Source organism: Coregonus clupeaformis, chromosome 25 (genome assembly GCF_020615455.1).
Source record: "Coregonus clupeaformis isolate EN_2021a chromosome 25, ASM2061545v1, whole genome shotgun sequence".
Classification (NCBI taxonomy): Eukaryota; Metazoa; Chordata; class Actinopteri; order Salmoniformes; family Salmonidae; genus Coregonus; species Coregonus clupeaformis.
The window spans coordinates 11355513-11373071 of NC_059216.1; the positions used below are offsets into that span (position 1 = coordinate 11355513).

General features: G+C 42.3%; 1 protein-coding gene and 1 long non-coding RNA gene across 3 annotated transcripts; one reads left to right on the plus strand and one right to left on the minus strand.

Moving 5' to 3' along the window:
• Positions 1-1836: 1836 nt before the first annotated feature.
• On the minus strand, positions 1837-8217 carry LOC121539215 (transmembrane protein 39B). 2 transcript variants are annotated; one of them, XM_041847546.2, is made up of 9 exons: positions 8045-8217; positions 5449-5657; positions 4738-4957; positions 4154-4237; positions 3746-3900; positions 3153-3486; positions 2655-2842; positions 2327-2447; positions 1837-2189 (listed from the first exon to the last, which is right to left on the minus strand). In XM_041847546.2, the coding sequence occupies exons 2-9, from the start codon at positions 5577-5579 to the stop codon at positions 1956-1958; spliced, it is 1467 nt and encodes a 488-aa protein (XP_041703480.1). In that variant the 5' UTR covers positions 5580-5657; positions 8045-8217; the 3' UTR covers positions 1837-1955. The 2 variants fall into 2 exon arrangements, with proteins under 2 accessions (XP_041703480.1, XP_041703479.1); XM_041847545.2 differs by having other exon boundaries at positions 5449-5672.
• Positions 8218-11552: 3335 nt separating this feature from the next.
• On the plus strand, positions 11553-15499 carry LOC121538790. Its single transcript, XR_005995248.2, has 3 exons — positions 11553-11753; positions 11921-12102; positions 15236-15499. It is a non-coding gene; the product is annotated as an uncharacterized LOC121538790 (long non-coding RNA).
• The last annotated feature ends 2060 nt before the right edge of the window (positions 15500-17559 follow it).

Here is a 17559-nt window from a genome sequence, read left to right on the forward strand (position 1 = left end):
CTATGCTTCCCGTTTGTAAATTTAGTTTACTTTCGGCTTTGTACACCAGCTTCAAACAGCTTAAAATAATATTTCTGGTTATTAAAAAATATATTTCACAGCGGTCTAGATGGTACCTTTAAAAGGTCCCCTGTAGCTCAGTTGGTAGAGCATGGCGCTTGCAACGCCAGGGTTGTGGGTTCGTTTCCCACGGGGGCCAATATGGAAGAACAAAATGTGTATGCACTCACTAACTATAAGAGCGTCTGCTAAATGACTAAAATGTAAAATGTGCACAAATTCTAATATTTTGCCTAATATCAGGTTATGTAACAAAACAAGCAAGAAGTGTAGAGAATCATTGTACCATCTAAACTGAGAAATATATTTTCGAAAACCAAAAATATAGTATTTTCATCTGTTTGAAGCTGGTGTACAAAACCGAAAGTTAAAGACGGGAAGCATAGAAATAGTACACATAGATCTACCATTTCTTAGATTTGTTTTCAATGATAACAGATCTATAATCAAAATTGATTTGTGAATTTGGTGGGGTTGCCCAAAAATAAACATTTTGCAGCTTTTAAAAGGGCCAGATACTACATTTTCCCCCATTGGAATGGGATCCAATGAGTGGGAACATACACTATAATTGAGGGGATTCTGTTAGTTTTGACCCAGGCGCCCAGGTAGGCGTGTTTTGCACCGGTTGAAAGTTGATTGCATTCGGAACTAGGCTGCCTCCCGGCGTGAGCCAGGTGCCCCTTTCAAAGCCCATGGTGAAGTCGTCTCAAAAAGTGACATAATTAAGCACGTGGAGTAATGAGTAGGATTAAGTTTTCACATGCAAAACTGATTGCGTTTGATAAAAACGCTTTATCTGGCTTCCCAATGAAAACTAGTTTATAGAAAAGAGATGTTGAATGTTTCTGGACGATGTACCATGCTGCCTTGTTGACATGGCCGGCAGCGCAGATTACTGTTCGATTTGAGAAGGGTGCTTCTTCCTCACCACTTTTGCCCGTTCACGTCACGGGCCATAGACCGGTGCCGTGCGGCTCAGCATAATCAAATCCACCCATTGTCACATTATTCTAAGGCAGGGGTTCTTCAATTCCGGTCCTGGAGGGCCGAAACACTTCTGTTTTTTATTTCTAGCTGGTAGTTAATTGCACTCACCTGGTGTCCCAGGTCTGAATTAGCCCGATTAGAAGGAGAGGATGAAAAACAGAGGTGTTTCGGCCCTCCAGGACCGGAATTGAAGAACCCTGTTCTAAGGGTTTCACAAGTCTGAGTGGTCAAGCCCTGAATGGAGAGTGCAAGACAGGTAATTGAGGTCCTATGGGATGGTTGTTGAAGGATGCTCCAGTGCATTCAATGTGACTCAGTCAGATAGACCTGCTTGCCAAGAAAAAGGGGTGAATTGAACATTATTTCACAAGATACCCTTGGAAAAATACCAATACTCTCTTCAGAAAAATGTCACCAGCCTGTAGAGAGTTGAGGCCCATGAAGAAATTGTACAATTTTTGAATTAAGTTATTAGCAGGTTTAGGGAGCAATGTCTTCTGCGAAGTCACATTTTAATAAAATAATGAGCAACACAACCTAGCTATATATACACTATATACTGACACTTTTTTTGTTAATCATTCACTCCTTGAATATATTGAAATGCTGCATTTCTAATATCTATATTGAAAAAATTACTTATTTTCACCAACAGATGTCAATATAGTTAACAGTTGTAGGGAGTGGTATAGAGCCCTCTAGTGGAAACAAAACAAACATAACGGAGACACCACATAGCATGGTCAACTCAAGAGTTCAACTACAAAAAAAATCACAGGCACAACCTTGAAAGGAATACAAAAATATTTATATTTTTTATTATGGCAGATCAGAACAAAAACAACAATGACACTTTCGTGCATGTTTTTCTTGTTCCATGATAAATTACCAACAATAACTTGTCTTTAACTTATCTTCTGGTCGGATGAGCTGATTGAGTATGAGTAGGCCTTGCCTAAGACTATTCTGTCTCTGAGAAGCTTGAAGAAGGCGTAGTAGTTGCTAAAGAGAATTAAAGCCAAGGATATCGTCTGATGCCACTTTTCTGAGCATATCAACGAGTAGAGCTGGTAGAATATCATAGCACCTTCCAAGATGATGAGGATGTTCAATATTCGTAAGGGCTTGTTGAAGAAAAACTAAAGGATAAAAATAGAAGAAAAAAAAGAGGAGGCATGTTGTTATTGAACAAACAATCTCTGGAAGTACAACCAGCCCTTTAGCTGTGGCTGCCTGAGGCTCAAACAACAACAGTCTTGCAGTTGGTGTTACTTACATAGAAGCGATAGTGGGAGACGTCTGAGGGGACAGCCACATTGTAGTGCCCCATGGCCTTGTAAACATTCTTATTGTGTTTGACCAGGACACCCTGGGGCCACATGTACTCCTCCGTCCATCTGTAGGAGAGAAAGGGTTCAAATACCAGATTAATGATTTATATTCAGTTGTTATACCGGTGTCATAGCACTGTAATAACTGTAGTAATATACAACAATTAACAACATGTTATTACTAGAGTAATTAGTGTTATAATCCCTCCCAAAACCTCAATGATATCATCAGTGCTCCTCAGGCCGTGACGCCTCCTTACTAGTGATACGTACATGTGCTGCAGGACATTGGAGCAGAGAGAAGGGTCTACTTTGTGCCAGCAGCCCAGGTGTGCTGCAGCCTTGTGGAGCAGGTCACAATAGCGCGGGGGCAGCAGGTGTCTCATGAGGATGACTGAGGTACTGACAGACACCAGGATGAAGAGCTCACAGGACCAGCGCTTGTCCACGTACTGTGTGCTCTTCAGAGGACCAGCACACAACCAGAATCCGAAGATAGAAAAACACAGCACCTCAGACATATAGTACATTACAACTGCAGGCATTAAGAAATGCAACTATTCTATCTGATGATGTTGACATATCTAGTTGGCGATATATAACAATGCTGCCCTATGAGGCAAAACAAACAAACAGCTCTGACAGTAGACCCTAATTTCTCAAATCTCAGTCATCACAGCACCCTACTTCATAGAGAATTGGACTAGTGCATCCTGCAACATACATAACACTCCTCAGTTATAACAGTGGAAGTCAGTTATATTTACTCACCTTAACAAACCATACAGGTACGAAGGCCACGTAGTAGGCACTGAGCATGGAGCTGACCAGCACCTCCTTCATCCTCCAGTTGAAGTCCATCTTCAGGTACTCCACCTCCTTACGGATTAGGTCTGGGGAGAGGCAGCAGGCATGTGTGGGCATGGCCTGGACCCCATACAGTTGGCTGGTATGCTGCTTCCACGTCTCTTTCAGCACCGTCAGGTAGTCCCGCCCGCGCCCCACGCTGCCCACCTCCTTCGACCCGATGCTGGTGATGGGTGAGAGTGGCCCCACCCGGCGGAAGTCGCAGTTCAACCGGAAAAAGGGAATGTACATACCGAACCTATGGAAACAGGGGATTTCAGAGGTTTCAGGTCCCAAACTATTCCAAACTGACAGGGGTATATTTGTGTCTATTCAGATCATAGGAATCAAATCTTGAATTGAGTCGGTACTGTGATGAGTGCTCTGAGCTCTAGTGAAGGTCGATACTAGTGACGTGGTTTGGCAGGTAGTACGCTATGTATAACTGTCTCTGTGTCATTGTGAAGTCTGGCTTGAATGGTTGTGATATTGAGGCCTGACGGCTGGTCCATACTCACGGGTAACAGAGGAAGAGGAGGCTGAGGACAGAGTAGGTCCTGAAGAGGTATATGAGGGAGCGACACAGACTCCAGCCCGTCAGTGTGAGCACAGCGAACCGTGCCATCACTAGGAAGATGGAGTGAGGGAACGAGAGCTTCCCACTCTGGGACGCCTGGAGAGGCCGAGAGAGAGAGGCAGGGTCAGACAGACATGATGTTTGTTATGCCAATAAGGTATTATTCACCTGAGGGACAGAAACAGACCTGAGCGGTTTGAGAAAAACAGAAACAGATAGAGGTGCCGGAAAAAAACATACATTGACAAATATCACAGAATAACAATTGCATTATTAAAGAGATGCACATTGTTGAATTGTTTATAACAAATCTATAATATAAAACTTGCCAAGCGGTGTGAATTCCTACCTCTTTTACAATCGCTGCAATCAGCCTACGAGCCAGTATGATGACTGTGAACACCAGCATGTTATAGTCGATGAGGTGGAAGTTCTGCATCAGACAAAACATTTTATTATGATGTTGTATTACTTACTGGAAACTAAGTTAGCATGCCATGAGAAGTGACATAATTTATAACAGTATAGTGACAACATTTGGAAAGGAATCCCTTTTCCGATGTAATTTGTCAGATGTCAAAGCACAAAGAATGGACACTGCAAATATGCACACCCGGACCTCCTCCTAAACGGGACATTGTCAATCATTTATCAAATCTGCAGTAACATTATCAAACCTGATACTATTGCCACTAATATGTGGTCAAATACAATCAAACCCTCACACAATGGTAATGAAGTCACCACACAACCAAACAAACCCACACATAATGGTAATGAAGACACCAAACACACAACCAAACAAACCCATACACAAGCCAATCACCTCCCAAAGTGAGCCACAAACAAACCCTAACAGACAGATTACAGACAGCTAACAGCAACAGTCAGATAACATCATCAGTCAGTGAGAGTCAGAGTGGGGGGACTCACCAGCGAGGTGTGTGAGGGGGGATGTGAGGGGGGGTACCACCACACAGTCTTGTAGATGTTGACATAGTGGACAAAGAGGGCGATGAGGTGGCAGAAGAACAGGTGCAGCTCGAACAGCACATTCCTGTCCATGGATAACTCTGGGATCTTGCAGTGCTTCAGAGGGACCACCGTATGGGCTGCCAAGGGGGGGCTGGAGATGCCCGTTCCTGAGCAGTTCCTAGAACACACATGATCAAGGGCTTTCAAAAATACTTTGTGTTAATACAGGTTCATATCTAAAGACTCTATAGCCTATAACTATTATCACCCTCCATAACAACAGGACTGTGGTATAGGCCTACACACTGGGGCGGCAGGTAGCCTGGCGGGTAGGAGCATTTGGCCAGTAACCGAAAGGTTGCTGGATCGAATCCCAGAGCTGACAAGGTAAAAATCTGTCGTTCTGCCCCTGAGGAAGGCAGTTAACCCACTGTTCCCAGGGCGCCGAAGACGTGGATGTTGATTAAGGCAGCCCTCCGCACCTCTCTCATTCAGAGGGGCTGGGTTAAATGAGGAAGACACATTTCAGTTGAATGCATTCAGTTCTACAACTGACTAGGTATCCCCTTTCCTTTCACTATGCAACATAAACAAATCACTCTTACAACAACATATCACAGTGCACTATGCAGAACCCAGACACCCCATACTATGCCCTTGTCCTCTCACCTTGTCCGAGAGCGCACCCCTGTGACTGGGGAGCTGGTAGAGTGGTTGCCGTTGCCGACCGAGCCTGGCTCACTGCTCAGTGGAGACCTGCAGTAAGCAGTGCGGTTCGCCCCTCTTCGTCCTCCTGCCATCGCAGAGACTCCAACGTTTCTCTTTGTCTTGTGTGTTTAAGTTTGTCTGAGTGCTCCTCTTTCTCTGAGCTGATCACACTGTAGAAAATCACCCTGATGATTAGAAAAGTTGGTAAATTTTCTTAGTTCTATAGGCTCAAAAGTTGTGGTCATCTAAACCTATGATATACTGCAACCTGGTGATGACATGGACAGTAGTCAATCCAGATTTCAATCATAAAGGTTATTATGCATTTATAATACTCAAATAACAGATCATGTTTATATATGACACTATTACCAAAACATGTACAGTGACAGATCATGAATGAATGTCACAGTGACAGAAACAATATCTCCTTTAGAAATGTATATTAAAAATGTATTCATGCCAACCTGAGTACAATGTGACCAAAATACTATACAAGTCTTGAAATATCTGCTAACCCATGCATCTCCTATAAGACAAGCTACACTACAGATACAGTTGAAGTCGGAAGTTTACATACACCTTAGCCAAATACATTTAAACTCAGTTTTTCACAATTCCTGACATTTAATCCTAGTAAAAAATGCCCTGTCTTAAGTCAGTTAGGATCACCACTTTATTTTAAGAATGTGAAATGTCAGAATAATAGTAGTATTTAGTATTTATTTTATCACATTCCCAGTGGGTCAGAAGTATTAGTATTTGGTAGCATTGCCTTTAAATTGTTTAACTTGGGTCAAACGTTTCAGGTAGCCTTCCACAAGCTTCCCACAATAAGTTGGGTGAATTTTGGCCCATTCCTCCAGACAGAGCTGGTGTAACGGAGTCAGGTTTGTAGGCCTCCTTGCTCGCACACACGTTCTCAGTTCTACCCACAAATGTTCTATAGGATTGAGGTCAGGGCTTTGTGATGGCCACTCCAATACCTTGACTTTGTTGTCCTTAAGCCATTTACCACAACTTTGGAAGTATGCTTGTGGTCATTGTCCATTTAGAAGACCCATTTGCGACCAAGCTTTAACTTCCTGACTGATGTCTTGAGATGTTGCTTCAATATATCCACATAATTTTCCTTCCTCATGATGCCATCTATTTTGTGAAGTGCACCAGTCCCTCCTGCAGCAAAGCACCCCCACAGCATGATGCTGCCACCCCCGTGCTTCACGGTTGGGATGGTGTTCTTCGTCTTGCAAGCCACCGCTTTTTCCTCCAAACATAATGATGGTCATTATTGCCAAACAGTTCTATTTTTGTTTCATCAGACCAAAAAAGTATGATCTTTGTCCCCATGTGCAGTTGCAAACCGTAGTCTGGCTTTTTTATGGCGGTTTTGGAGCAGTGGCTTCTTCCTTGCTGAGGAGCCTTTCAGGTTATGTCGATATAGGACTTGTTTTACTGTGGATATAGATACTTTTGTACCTGTTTCCTCCAGCATCTTCACAAGGTCCTTTGCTGTTGATCTGGGATTGATTTGCACTTTTCGCACCAAAGTACGTTCATCTCTAGGAGACAGAACACGTCTCCTTCCTGAGCGGTATGACGGCTGCGTGGTCCCATGGTGTTTATACTTGCGTACTATTGTCTGTACAGATGAACGTGGTACCTTCAGGCGTTTGGAAATTGCTCCCAAGGATGAACCAGACTTGTGGAGGTCTACAATTGTTTTTCTGAGGTCTTGGCTGATTTCTTTAGATTTTCCCATGATGTCAAGCAAAGAGGCACTGAGTTTGAAGGTAGGCCTTGAAATACATCCACAGGTACACCTCCAATTGACTCAAATGATGTCAATTAGCCTATCAGAAGCTTCTAAAGCCATGACATAATTTTCTGGAATTTTCCAAGCTGTTTAAAGGCACAGTCAATTTAGTGTATGTAAACTTCTGACCCCATTGGAATTGTGATACAGTGAAATAATCTGTCTGTAAACAATTGTCGGAAAAATTACTTGTGTCATGCACAAAGGAGATGTCCTAACCGACTTGCCAAAACTATAGTTTGTTAACATGAAATGTGTGGAGTGATTGAAAAACGAGTTTTCATGACTCCAACCTAAGTGTATGTAAACTTCCGACATCAACTGTAGCTAAACAAATATTTTTGTAGTTGGCAGCTATTGCGATGCATGTTTTGGATTTTGTATGTAAATAGCTAGTTGATTCCATGTGCTCCTCCCCAATGCAGCTAACTAACTAGTTAAACAAGTTTGCTGAATTGTATTGGCATCAACTAACCACGTTTACTGAGGAAAAACCAACAACTTTTGCGGAAGCTGACATACAAAACAGATAGTTGCATCATTATGAAGTGACAGGCCATGAATATATTTTAAAAGTATAATGCATCTTATCGTAGCGTGCACCCAATAAAACGTGTATTTTCCGCCAAGACGCCAAATGCATGCTCGACGAAATACAAAAGACTGCGGCCTAACATTACCACATAAACAGGCTAGCTGGTAGCTGGCTAGCTACCCAAATCATACAACATTTAGGCTTACCGCAGTTTGGACAGCGATTTTATCTTAGATGCGGTTGCAGTATATGAAGTAGCAAGTTACACAACACAGATTTTCTGAGGCTTAGTTGAGAAAAATGCGCGTTTCCCATTATAATAAACGAGGTTGATCATTGTGTTGACGTGATACTACCGCTATGGGATGCGGACGTGGTTGAGAACATCATGAGGGAGGGGAGTGTTTCTTAAAAGAGATCATGTAATACCAAAGATTTGTATAAATTCATTGTTCAATCGGTGATAATACTGTATTTACGTAATACATCCTGATAATTTACATCTGGAGATGCAGGAGTTAACAATTTACCACAATAATATGATATAAAAGCTTTTATATTTCAATTAAAAAACAGAACTGATTGTGTTTTTGTAATTGGTACCAGAGGATATTCATTTAGTCCATAAACTTTACAGTGCAGTATGAACACTGCTTTGCTTTTATGATTAGATCAACATAATATGTAGTCTATATTGTTCAATGCATGAATTCATATGACTGTACTTTTGCATAGACCTTACTGTGCATCATAATTTCATCAACCTAAAGATGCTTCATTGCGTTTCTGCATCCCCTTTCATTTATTTCTGGTAGGACAGGGCAGGTGAATGCAATGGGGTGGATGGCTCCTGGAAATTTGTTTTCACCTGTCCAGTTCTTTGAAATCTATCAAGATGATTGGACAATAACCCACTATGTGAAAAGCTATGTTATTGTAATTATTTTCTTACCACTAGGTGTCAGCATTTAGTTGGTCTGGGGTCTGGGAACAAGTTATGTACAGGAAAACGTCTGAAAAAATGGAATTTCTATGGTAATGGCAAAGGCATTCTTTTTTATTTGAATGATGTATCTTATGAATCTCCAGATGCATATGCTTTTGATCCGAGGCATAGTAACTAATCCTCAAATGTAATCTTGACAAGCATTTCGCTACACCCGCTATAACATCTGTTAAACACGTGTATGTGACAAATAACATTTGATTTGATTTGATTTGAAAGATGTAACCTAATCAGCAGCATGTCCCTAGAGCCATTTGTACTTTTACTGAACACTTCCATTTCTACCTCACATTTTAGGTTGTCAATTTGATGAACCCAAATAATCAGCATTTCACCATGCACGTGCAATACTTTGCAGATAATAAGTATGGTCATGCATGCAGTTTTCTCATGGGGAACATATTGATGAGAAAAAAAGGTTTGTGCCATCACTGTGGAAAAAGCAGCATATTGTTTCTGACAATGAGCCTCAGAAGATCAAATGGCTGATAATGCCTTCATCCAATCTGAGACAGATATCGTGTATGCTTGCATTTTCTTTGATGGCTGATTATGTCACAGGGGGGGGGAAAGGTACAAGGAGCGTGAGAAATGATGAGAACCTTCGAGAGATAGAACATTATTGTTGATATGCATTTGGAGGCAGGTTGGCCTCAGAGGAAAATATATGTACATCTTTTCATTCCTTTCAAAGGTCACAGATGATTCCCCACTATATTTATTAAAATATTATCTATTATATTGACAAGATAGTCGCGTGACTGCGCCAACAATGGAAATACGTCTTCAAATATGGAAGGCAGGCGGGAGGAGGCGAGATCAGGTGGGCCCATTCTAGCCAATGAGAGGGCAGATACGCGTGTGAACAACAGGCACAACTAAGTCGTTTTTCTCAAAGTTTCCAGAATGCCACGTGCATCCATTTATGTCAGTACATTTGTAACAGACTACACATTAAGAAACTTCTATTAGATCAAATAAGCCTCACGGAACTCTCATAAACCTCCATACAAAAAATGGCTTATCTCACGCGGACAGAATTTGGGCAGAGTAAATCCTCTCGCTTCGCCTCTTCCTCTCTGATTTATTTCCACCCTGCTGAAGTGCCCTCCGGTTCAGGCAGGTTTCCACTAGTTACCACAGCCACAAAGTCAACAGGGCTAGAATCAAGAATTCCCAAGGGCAACTGTTTAGGCCCCTTACTTTTTTCCATCTTTACTTTGAGTAAAGCCAGTGTGTCTATGTGTGCGGATGACTCAACACTATACACGTCAGCTGCTACAGCAACTGAAATAACTGCAACACTTAATAAAGAGTTGCAGTTAGTTTCGGAATGGTTGGCAAGGAATAAGCTAGTCCTAAATATTTCCAAAACTAAAAGCATTGTATTTGGGTCAAATCATTCACTAAACCCTAAACCTCAACTACATCTCGTAATGAATAGTGTGGAAATTGAGCAAGTTGAGGTGACTAAACTGCTTGGAGTACCCCTGGATTGTAAACGTTCATGGTCAAAGCATATTGATACAACAGTAGCTAAGATGGGGAGAAGTATGTCCATAATTAAGCGCTGCTCTGCCTTCTTAACAACACTATCAACAAGGCAGGTCCTACAGGCCCTAGTTTTGTTGCACCTAGACTACTGTTCAGTAGTGTGGTCAGGTGCCACAAGGAGGGACTTGGGAAAATTACAGTTGGCTCAGAACAGGGCAGCATGGCTGGCCCTTAAAAGTACACGGAGAGCTAACATTAATGACATGTGTGTTAGTCTCTCCTGGCTTAGAGTGGAAGAGAGATTGACTTCATCACTGCTTGTTTTTTATAGAGGTGTAGACAAGCTGAATGTACTGAGCTGTCTGTTTCGGACACCCATGCATACCCCACGAGACATGCCACCAGTCTCTTCACAGTCCCAAAGTCCAGAACAGACTACGGGAAAAGCACAGTACTACAAAGAGCAATGACAACATGGAACTCTATTCCACATCATGTAACTCAGTCAAGCAGTAAAATCAGATTTAAAAAACGGATAAAACTACACTTTATGGAACGTTGCGGACGGTGAAGAGAACCACACACACACAGGCACACACATAGCATTCGCAAACACATGCTAACACACGCACTCTACACACACATTTTAATATTGTTATTTTGCTGTATTATTGATTTTGTATTGTAAATATGTTATGGTAGAGTAGTGTGTAATAAGGTGTTGTGTTATGTATTGTTTTATTGTATGTAAATTGTGGTTGGACTCCAGGAAGAGTAGTTGCTGCCTTGGTAGCCACTAATGGGGATCCGTAATAAATACAAATGAAAACAAATAATGTGCTTTTTGGTCTTAATTTAGGTTAGGTTAGGTTTAAAATCACATTTTAAGAAGATACATTGTAGAAATAGACAAGGTTTATGACTTCGTGACTGTGGTAACTAGTGACGACTGTTCAGGCATCTCACTACTGTAGCTAACTAGCCAGCTAACCTCTGTAACTAGCCAGCAAGCAACACTAAAGGGATTGCAAACGGATAAGCATAACTTTAGCCAAACAAATCATTTTTTATAAATATTAGCTTGCTGGCTAGCATTTATGAGGCCAGCAACACGTTCATCACGTGCTAGGAACGTATTTCCTCCGAAATTATAATGAAAAGGTTCCTCTCCGTCCCAAAACACACGTTTTCTGGAGACTTGTGGGAGGAGTGCTGATGAGGTCACCCACTGTATGCGCTTTCGGTAGCCTAACTGCGTCCAGACTGAGTAGAAATCCGCACACAAATTATGCAGCCCTGACCACCTCCTGAAGTGGTCAGCCAGATCTGAACAAAATCAGACCACAAAGCGACTTTTCTGCGTCTATACCCGTCTTTTCAATGCGATCTTCGTATTCTGATAGCAGAAGTCGTATGTAAGTGAGACTTCCTATGTACAAAAGGCTTAACTTGTTGTTGTTTTTATCGCACTGCTTTGCTTTATCTTGGCCAGGTCGCAGTTGTAAATGAGAACTTGTTCTCAACTGGCTTACCTGGTTAAATAAAGGTGAAATAAAAAAATAAATATGTTTTGTTGTTGTAGTTAATCATATCAGAGCTGTAGCTCCGCCCACCGGTCAAGTGGATCAGAGCATGCTGGGTGATCTCGAGGTCAGAGAAGAAGATCGAGAGGAGTCAAGCGAGAGAAAGTTCCAGCCATCCTTGTTTTCACACCAGTTAGCTTTCATTGTGTTAGCCAAGGCCAGTGTGCGTCCTTGTTGATATGTAAGTACATATTTCATATCTTTCAGGTGTTTATGTGTAAAGATGCACTCTGCGATGATAATTATATATTTATGGTTATGCTAATTAGTCGTTTCTACTGCGAGCTAGCTATTGTGAGCTGGCCAGCTCTGTTTTGGTTGTCATATAATTTCGGACATTTAACCCTGTATTTGAATAGGATAATGTCCCCCAGTGCGTCGTTCATATGCCCTGTAATTGTATACGTGTATGGTACATCATTATATGGGTATTACATTGTATTTAACTGTTTAGAGGTATTCAAGTTCATTGTGCAGTTGTAGCCCTTTACTGAAGATAATGGTACTGTGTTTTGTAGTACACATGCGGCGGCACCCCTTTGATCTCAAATTTGTGCAGTCAAAGTCGTTTGATGGCGCTGTATGGTCCTGTATAGCATTAAGTCATCATATTCATGTTATAGCCATGCATATTGTTTATAAGAGATGTGCATTGGAGATTGTACTCTGTCATTCACTATTGTATCTTTATTTCTCTTTACTTGCACTTTGGTTGAAGGAAGTTGCCAGACCTCTAAGTGCCTTAGCCCATCCATACTACATAAACTGTGCTGTATTGTTCCGTGCCTGTGCATCTTCAGCGTTATTAAACCACTGGAATCCTACCTGTCTGTCATCTGTGCCCTTACCAACACATGGGAGCGAACACATAAAGTAAAACCTAATTTAAAGAATATATAGCCCACCAAGTCCTCACTTAATCCCAATGTGATTACTGACTGTATTAAATAAAACTTCCAATGCCAAATATAAATGATTATGTCATATATAGACAATGGTAGTTCCCAGTCAGACAATTGCTATTTAAAAAAAAATCTGTTTTCCTCAATGCAATGTTTGGTGAATGCGTGGTGTTGTTTTGTCCTCAGTCCTCCTTTGAATGCTGTGTGTACTGATTCAGTTCTAAATGACCATCATCGAGTCCATCCTCACCTCTTCCATCACTGCAACGGATTGTCCGGTCTGCTGAGATGGTCATTGGCTGCTACCTGCCCTCCATCGAGGTTCTGCATGACTGCAGGGCAAGGAAGCGTGCAGGAAAGATAATCGCCGACCCCTTCCACCCCCTCGGCAAACGGTTCAGGTCAATCACGACCAAAACCTCCCGCCACCTGAACAGTTTCTTCCCCCATGCCGTGGTGCTCACGAACCGTCCGCCTGGTCCACGATGATCCTCTCATCCATGGACTTTGCACTATTCATCCACAGACTATGCGAAAGTGATATTAGGGACACACTGAAAATCTTAAATTAAATAATAATAAATACAATTATTATTATAATATTTGACGGGAGAGAATTTAACTAGGACTATAAAATAATGACGAAAGATTTTAAATATGCTATTATTTTAAGTCATATTTCTCGTGGAAGATGAATAACACCCGGGTACATGGCAAAAACACATACATCCACACACAAAAATGTTAAAAATGCATAAAATTCCCTTTCAAGATTCATATTTTTGTGTTTAAGGTAAAGGATACCTGACCTTATATTTAAAGCCTTTTGGAATCCACATTTTACACTAAATAATAAGTGATTTTTCCTGGGGACAGAAAAGGAACCACTTTGTAGGAATGACTCAGCAATCGTTCACCTTTCTCGGTCCTCTTTCATCTCTATGGTCCAAAATCCAGTTAGAGAGCAGTCAAGCTGTGATTGGTCCAAAAACCTGACCAATCGAGTTTCAGTAGACTGCTAGTAGACTATGTTCATTGGCTAGCATTTCCCCTGTTATAAAATTATAGTAAGCAGTTGCGAGCGCAAAATTGATTTTGGAGAGCAAACTGAAAAATTGGTGTGAGGGGGAGAAAATACAATAGTGTGGGGACGCTGCGTATTTGTGAGTGCAGTAATTTCGGAGTTTTACATTTTAATTTTAGTCATTTAGCAGACGCTCTTATCCAGAGCGACTTACAGTTAGTGAGTGCATACATTAATTTTTTATTTTTCATACTGGCCCCCCGTGGGAATCGAACCCACAACCCTGGCGTTGCAAGCGCCATGCTCTACCAACTGAGCTACACGGGGCCCATTGTTGACATGTAGTAAGTATTTCTTCAGGCGAACAAAAATCTCTGCTCTCAAATTAATTTAAGGCTACTGCATGTGGAAAATGCAGTTCTGCTCACTCAGTCGCACTCACAAGCTCTCAGTTTGCGCGCACCACGCTGGCCTGCGCTTGCGGCACCCGTCCTCTGCTTGCTCGACCACATTTCTTCTCTCGACTCAAGTGTTTGTTCGCGCAATGACGTTTCAATTTGCCCACGCGCCCGTTCGACTTTTCAATCCTCAAGTAAACTACAGCGTATGTCCTAGATCAGCGGTCGATCGCGATCAACTGGTCGATCTTAAAGGCATTCCTAGTCGATTACCAAACATTTCTGTAGAAAAGCCAACGATAAAAGCATACGCTCCTTTTTTTTTTTCATGTTGCGCTTACAGTAGAGAGTGCATACATGTAAATACTTGTTCGTACTGGTCCCCCGTGGGAATCGAACCCATTACCCTAGCATTGCAAGCGCCATGCTCTACCAACTGAGGCACATAATATCATCACAAACCACTTGATGTCTCAATGTACTCAATTACTGTATTGTGCATTGTTTTTCTTCATGGTGATAGAAAGTATACAGGGACAAACCTAGATGAACAGCCTATGTACAATACAGTAATGTACATTTATATTAAGTGGTTTGTAAGGATGGTAAATTAATACTGCACAAAGTGGTTGTTTTCCATGTTATATGATCAAGAAAATTATTTAATTTGATATGGATGTTTTGTGTCTTTGCCCATAACTTTGCACCTTTTGATGTAAATGTTTGAGGACAGGGTTTTGTTCTTTCTGGATTCTATTAGAATGACAATCGCAGAGAAAGGGACAGGGCAACAACTCTTACAATTCCAAGTATTGAATCCTGCAAGATATACAACTACCTTTCTTGCCAAAGCGGAGATGCTGAAAAAATATGTTTGCCCGCGCTAAAGATGTTTATATCAGTCCACTAATACTAGTAAATTCCCAGTGCAATAATGTTGGGAAAAAATATTTATTTCGAAATATATATATATTTTTTCTTATTTTTCAGAGAACCCTCAGCACCCCTACTTCCCACGGTTTTGCCTTTGTCAATATTCAGCCTTACCATCCTCCTGACAGAATGGGGCCAGACATCATCCAGCATAAGACAGTGGAGGGAAAAGTGAGAACTTGAAAGAGAAACCAGAGCAGCTGCTCACACACAATGCTGCCATTAGACACCTGGTCCCCAGAGATACTGTTTATTTATTTAGAGTGAGAATAGATGGGGGGGGAGCATGATAAGAGAGATGTGTTGTCAATGTTTGGAGTAGCCAAGTTTATACACTGCTCAAAACAATAAAGGGAACACTTAAACAACACAATGTAACTCCAAGTCAATCACACTTCTGTGAAATCAAACTGTCCACTTAAATTTCACATGCTGTTGTGCAAATGGAATAGACAACAGGTGGAAATTATAGGCAATTAGCAAGACACCCCCAATAAAGGACTGGTCCACAGACCACTTCTCAGTTCCTATGCTTCCTGGCTGATGTTTTGGTCACTTTTGAATGCTGGCAGTGCTTTCACTCTAGTGGTAGCATGAAACGGAGTCTACAACCCACACAAGTGGCTCAGGTAGTGCAGCTCATCCAGGATGGCACATCAATGCGAGCTGTGGCAAGAAGGTTTGCTGTGTCTGTCAGCGTAGTGTCCAGAGCATGGAGGCGCTACAGGGAGACAGGCCAGTACATCAGGAGACGTGGAGGAGGCCGTAGGAGGGCAACAACCCAGCAGCAGGACCGCTACCTCCGCCTTTGTGCAAGGAGGAGCAGGAGGAGCACTGCCAGAGCCCTGCAAAATGACCTCCAGCAGGCCACAAATGTGCATGTGTTTGCTCAAACGGTCAGAAACAGACTCCATGAGGGTGGTATGAGGGCCCGACGTCCACAGGTGGGGGTTGTGCTTACAGCCCAACACCGTGCAGGACGTTTGGCATTTGCCAGAGAACACCAAGATTGGCAAATTCGCCACTGTCACCCCTGTGCTCTTCACAGATGAAAGCAGGTTCACACTGAGCACATGTGACAGACGTGACAGAGTCTGGAGACGCCGTGGAGAACGTTCTGCTGCCTGCAACATCCTCCAGCATGACCGGTTTGACGGTGGGTCAGTCAGGGTGTGGGGTGGCATTTCTTTGGGGGGCCGCACAGCCCTCCATGTGCTCGCCAGAGGTAGCCTGACTGCCATTAGGTACCGAGATGAGATCTTCAGACCCCTTGTGAGACTATATGCTGGTGCGGTGGGCCCTGGGTTCCTCCTAATGCAAGACAATGCTAGACCTCATGTGGCTGGAGTGTTTCAGCAGTTCCTGCAAGAGGAAGGCATTGATGCTATGGACTGGCCTGCCCGTTCCCCAGACCTGAATCCAATTGAGCACATCTGGGACATCATGTCTCGCTCCATCCACCAACAGACTGTCCAGGAGTTGGCGGATGCTTTAGTCCAGGTCTGGGAGGAGATCCCTCAGGAGACCATTCGCCACCTCATCAGGAGCATGCCCAGGCATTGTAGGGAGGTCATACAGGCATGTGGAGGCCACACACACTACTGAGCCTCATTTTGACTTGTTTTAAGGACATTACATCAAAGTTGGATCAGCTTGTAGTGTGGTTTTCCACTTAAATTTTGAGGGTGACTCCAAATCCAGACCTCCATGGGTTGATACATTTGATTTCCATTGATAATTTTTGTGTGATTTTGTTGTCAGCACATTCAACTATGTAAAGAAAAAAGTATTTAATAAGATTATTTCATTCATTCAGATCTAGGATGTGTTATTTTAGTGTTCCCTTTATTTTTTTGAGCAGTGTATTTATACTGAACTAAAATATAAATGCAACATGTAAAGTGTTGGTCCATGTTTCATGAGCTGAAATACATCACACCATTTTTCCATACGCACAAAAAGCTTCTCTCTCAAATGTTGTGCATCCCAGTTAGTGAACATTCCTCCTTTGCCAAGATAATCCATCCACCTGACAGGTGTTGCATATCAAGAAGCTGATTAAACAGCATGCTCATTACACAGGTGCACCTTGTGCTGGGGACAATAAAAGGCCTCTCTAAAATGTGCAATTTTGTCAAAACACAATGCCACAGGTGTCTCAAGTTGAGGGAGTGTGCAATTGGCATGCTGACTGCAGGAGTGTCCAACAGCGCTGTTGCCAGAGAATTGTTAAATTCTCTACCATAAGCCGTCTTCAACGTCATGTTCGAGAATTTGGCAGCACGTCCAACTGGCCTCACAACGGCAGACCACGTGTAACCACAGCAGCCCAGGACCTCCACATCCGGCTTCTTCACCTGTGGGATCGTCTGAGACCAGCC

Coding starts and splice junctions, on each gene's coding strand:
- LOC121539215 (XM_041847546.2), bottom strand. CDS start 5,579: ATGGCAGGAGGACGAAGAGGGGCGAACCGCACTGCTTACTGCAGGTCT. Junction 3,901..4,153: donor TTGCAGCGATTGTAAAAGAG/GTAGGAATTCAC, acceptor CGGCCTCTCCAG/GCGTCCCAGAGTGGGAAGCT. Junction 3,487..3,745: donor CTCCTCTTCCTCTGTTACCC/GTGAGTATGGAC, acceptor CTGTTTCCATAG/GTTCGGTATGTACATTCCCT.